This window comes from Salmo trutta, unplaced genomic scaffold (genome assembly GCF_901001165.1).
Source record: "Salmo trutta unplaced genomic scaffold, fSalTru1.1, whole genome shotgun sequence".
NCBI classification, from domain to species: Eukaryota; Metazoa; Chordata; class Actinopteri; order Salmoniformes; family Salmonidae; genus Salmo; species Salmo trutta.
This window is the reverse complement of record NW_021823423.1, coordinates 497,417-502,416: the sequence shown is the minus strand read 5'-3', so window position 1 is coordinate 502,416 and position 5,000 is coordinate 497,417. Positions and strand designations below refer to the sequence as shown.

Here is a 5,000-nt window from a genome sequence, read left to right as displayed (position 1 = left end):
CTGAGTACCAGTATGGCCCCTCTAAATCTATCACTCAGCAGAGAGCTGCTTCTGAGTACCAGTATGGCCCCTCTAAATCTATCACTCAGCAGAGAGCTGCTTCTGAGTACCAGTATGGCCCCTCTAAATCTATCACTCAGCAGAGAGCTGCTTCTGAGTACCAGTATGGCCCCTCTAAATCTATCACTCAGCAGAGAGCTGCTTCTGAGTACTAGTATGGCCCCTCTAAATCTATAACTCAGCAGAGAGCTGCTTCTGAGTACTAGTATGGCCCCTCTAAATCTATCACTCAGCAGAGAGCTGCTTCTGAGTACTAGTATGGCCCCTCTAAATCTATCACTCAGCAGAGAGCTGCTTCTGAGTACCAGTATGGCCCCTCTAAATCTATCACTCAGCAGAGAGCTGCTTCTGAGTACTAGTATGGCCCCTCTAAATCTATCACTCAGCAGAGAGCTGCTTCTGAGTACCAGTATGGTCCCTCTAAATCTATCACTCAGCAGAGAGCTGCTTCTGAGTACCAGTATGGCCCCTCTAAATCTATCACTCAGCAGAGAGAGCTGCTTCTGAGTACCAGTATGGCCCCTCTAAATCTATCACTCAGCAGAGAGCTGCTTCTGAGTACTAGTATGGCCCCTCTAAATCTATCACTCAGCAGAGAGAGCTGCTTCTGAGTACTAGTATGGCCCCTCTAAATCTATTTAAATTGGAGTCCCTTTGCCCTTGATCAAATATTAAAGTCTTTCAGATTATTGTGAAGTTGAATATCTGAGGTGATTCAGTGAGTTTCTTTTGTCATGTAGCTGACTCATTCCATTGAGAATATTTAATGCATTTGATAGCATTTCCCCGTCGTTCATGATAGTGTCTGTGACTCTCTGTACTGTTGTGTTGTTGAAGTATAGAGGCGTAGAGTTAACAGAATGTTCTGGACTAGAATGGAACTCTTGGAATGTTTCCACTGAACTATGAGAGCAGGTTAAACATCACCTCTAAACCTGTGGTGTCTTTTCAACTCACATCAATTAAAGAGCCGCCAAATATTCTGCGTCTCTCAGATCTTCTAGCAAATTTGTCCTCATGTAACATGTATCGTCAAGAGACAGTTGAGTTGTACAATCTGTCTTTACACAAATGCTAACCGGCCTGCATTAGAATGAACACTGAGTGTTTGTGTGAACAGAACTGTAGTCTTCCTTCCCATGAATCTCCCCGCTGCAGGTCAGGGAAAATGAAGGCAGTGAATTGAAATCCCCGGTCTGTCTGATATCATGGTACTGTATTGCCAAATGACTAAGTGTTGTTTTCCATTCTGCTGTTTTCTCCAGGAATCACCTCCCTGGGAGCACAGTTTGCCAAACTCCCTACGGGACTCAAGCATTTAAACTTTTCCAAAACCTCATTGTCACCCAAAGGTAATGACTGGACTTTCTCACATTCTGGCATTTACATGGAAACTTGTATTCAGCTTCCAGACCATTAACCACAGACAGTTAGTTCTCTGATGTCCACAATCCACAGGGCTGCTTGCTGGGAAATCATTTCCCTTTTTCATGTATGAGAGATATGACAACAATCAGGCTTGCATGACTTATGTTGTTGTTGATATTGTTGTTTATATTGTTGTCTATGTTGTTGTTTGTATTGATGTCTATGTTGTTGTTGATATTGTTGTTGATATTGTTGTTGATATTGTTGTTGATATTGTTGTTTACATTGTTGTCTGTATTGTTGTTAGGTTCAAAGTATTCACCAAAGGTTAAAGCACATTATAAACTGGGTGGTTCCAGCCCTGTATGCTGATTGGCTGAAAGCCATAGTATATTTAAGTAATATATGGCCAATATACAAATCAAATCAAATCAAATGTATTTATATAGCCCTTCGTACATCAGCTGATATCTCAAAGTGCTGTACAGAAACCCAGCCTAAAACCCCAAACAGCAAGCAATGCATGTGAAAGAAGCACGGTGGCTAGGAAAAACTCCCTAGGAAAAACTCCCTAGAAAGGCAAAAACCTAGGAAGAAACCTAGAGAGGAACCAGGCTATGAGGGGTGGCCAGTCCTCTTCTGGCTGTGCCGGGTGGATATTATAACAGAACATGGTCAAGATGTTAAAATGTTCATAAATGACCAGCATGGTCAAATAATCATAGTAGTTGTCGAGGGTGCAACAAGCACGTCCGGTGAACAGGTCAGGGTTCCATAGCCGCAGGCAGAACAGTTGAAACTGGAGCAGCAGCACGGCCAGGTGGACTGGGGACAGCAAGGAGTCATCATGCCGGGTAGTCCTGAGGCATGGTCCTAGGGCTCAGGTCCTCCGAGAGAAAGACAGAAAGAGAGAAAGAGAGAATTAGAGAGAGCATATTTAAATTCACACAGGACACCGGATAAGACAAGAGAAATACTCCAGATGTAACAGACTGACCCTAGACCCCCGACACATAAACTACTGCAGCATAAATACTGGAGGCTGAGACAGGAGGGATCAGAAGACACTGTGGCCCCATCCGATGATACCCCTGGACAGGGCCAAACAGGCAGGATATAACCCCACCCACTTTGCCAAAGCACAGCCCCCACACCACTAGAGGGATATCTACAACCACCAATTTACCGTCCTAAGACAAGGCCGAGTATAGCCCACAAAGATCTCCGCCATGGCACAACCCAAGGGGGGGGCGCCAACCCAGACAGGAAGACCACGTCAGTGATTCAACCCACTCAAGTGACGCACCCCTCCCATGGACGGCATGGAAGAACACCAGTAAGCCAGTGACTCAGCCCCTGTAATAGGGTTAGAGGCAGAGAATCCCAGTGGAAAGAGGGGAACCGGCAAGGCAGAGACAGCAAGGGCGGTTCGTTGCTCCAGCCTTTCCGTTCACCTTCACACTCCTGGGCCAGACTATACTTAATCATAGGACCTACTGAAGAGATAAGTCTTCAGTAAAGACTTAAAGGTTGAGACTGAGTCTGCGTCTCTCACATGGGTAGGCAGACCATTCCATAAAAATGGAGCTCTATAGGAGAAAGCCCTACCTCCAGCCGTTTGCTTAGAAATTCTAGGGACAATTAGGAGGCCTGCGTCTTGTGACCGTAGCGTACGTGTAGGTATGTACGGCAGGACCAAATCGGAAAGATAGGTAGGAGCAAGCCCATGTAATGCTTTGTAGGTTAGCAGTAAAACCTTGAAATCAGCCCTTGCCTTAACAGGAAGCCAGTGTAGGGAGGCTAGCACTGGAGTAATATGATCACATTTTTTGGTTCTAGTCAGGATTCTAGCAGCCGTATTTAGCACTAACTGAAGTTTGTTTATTGCATTATCCGGGTAGCCGGAAAGTGGAGCATTGCAGTAGTCGAGCCTAGAACTAACAAAAGCATGGATTAATTTTTCTGCGTCATTTTTGGACAGAAAGTTTCTGATTTTTGCAATGTTTCATAGATGGATAAAAGCTGTCCTTGAAACAGTCTTGATATGTTCTTCAAAAGAGAGATCAGGGTCCAGAGTAACGCCGAGGTCCTTCACAGTTTTATTTGAGACGACTGTACAACCATCCAGATTAATTGTCAGATTCAACAGAAGATCTCTTTGTTTCTTGGGACCTAGAACAAGCATCTCTGTTTTGTCTGAGTTTAAGAGTAGAAAGTTTGCAGCCATCCACTTCCTTATGTCTGAAACACAGGCTTCCAGCGAGGGCAATTTTGGGGCTTCGCCATGTTTCATCAAAATGTACAGCTGTGTGTCATCTGCATAGCAGTGAAAGTTAACATTATGTTTCTGAATGACATCACCAAGAGGTAAAATATATAGTGAAAACAATAGTGGTCCTAAAACGGAACCTTGAGGAACACCGAAATGTACAGTTGATTTGTCAGAGGACAAACCATTCACAGAGACAAACTGACAGCTACGGGCTTTTCATAGGCACAGCCCTTAATCGTGGTATATTGGCCATATATCATAAACCCCTGAGGTGCCTTATTGCTATTATAAACTGGTTACCAACATAATTAGAGCAGTAAAAATACATGTTTTGTCATACCCATGGTATATGGTCTGATATACCACGGCTGTCAGCCAATCAGCATTCAGGGCTGGAACCACCCAGTTTATAATAGACCGTATACCACGGGTATGTTAAAACATTTATTTGTACTGCTCTAATTATGTTGGTAACCAGTTTATAACAGCACTAAGGCACCTCAGGGTGGTGTATGGTCAATATACCACGGATAAGGACTGTATCCAGGCACTCCGTGTTGCGTCGTGCTTTAAGAACAGCCCTTAGCCGTGGTATATTGGCCATATACCACACCCCCTCGTGGCTTATTGCTTAGTTGAGCATCATCATAGGAGATCAATTACTCAGTGGGCCTCTGTTCACACCTCTGATTAAACTGTTCTCAACAACCAGCATGTTGTTAGTAACATGAATTAACATGAACACTAATTAATGACCCTGTTACTGCAGAGGGAGGGAGTCTAATGGAACAATACTGTTACTGCAGAGGGAGGGAGTCTAATGGAACAATACTGTTACTGCAGAGGGAGGGAGTCTAATGGAACAGCACTGTTACTGCAGAGGGAGGGAGTCTAATGGAACAATACTGTTACTGCAGAGGGAGGGAGTCTAATGGAACAATACTGTTACTGCAGAGGGAGGGAGTCTAATGGAACAATACTGTTACTGCAGAGGGAGGGAGTCTAATGGCACAATACTGTTACTGCAGAGGGAGGGAGTCTAATGGAACAATACTGTTACTGCAGAGGGAGGGAGTCTAATGGAACAGCACTGTTACTGCAGAGGGAGGGAGTCTAATGGAACAATACTGTTACTGCAGAGGGAGGGAGTCTATCGGAACAGCACTGTTACTGCAGAGGGAGGGAGTCTAATGGAGCAATACTGTTACTGCAGAGGGAGGGAGTCTAATGGAACAGCACTGTTACTGCAGAGGGAGGGAGTCTAATGGAACAGCACTGTTACTGCAGAGGGAGGGAGTCT

At 44.6% G+C, this 5,000-nt stretch overlaps 1 protein-coding gene across 4 annotated transcripts in view; it reads left to right on the top strand.

The window, feature by feature from the left end:
• Window positions 1-5,000, top strand: part of LOC115190923 (F-actin-uncapping protein LRRC16A) — a 132,377-nt gene that overhangs the window by 30,948 nt on the left and 96,429 nt on the right. For all 4 annotated transcript variants that reach the window (XM_029748955.1, XM_029748956.1, XM_029748957.1 and 1 more), the window contains exon 7: window positions 1,326-1,412. In XM_029748955.1, coding sequence (XP_029604815.1) covers window positions 1,326-1,412 — 87 coding nt within the window. The remainder of the gene's footprint in view (window positions 1-1,325; window positions 1,413-5,000) is intronic.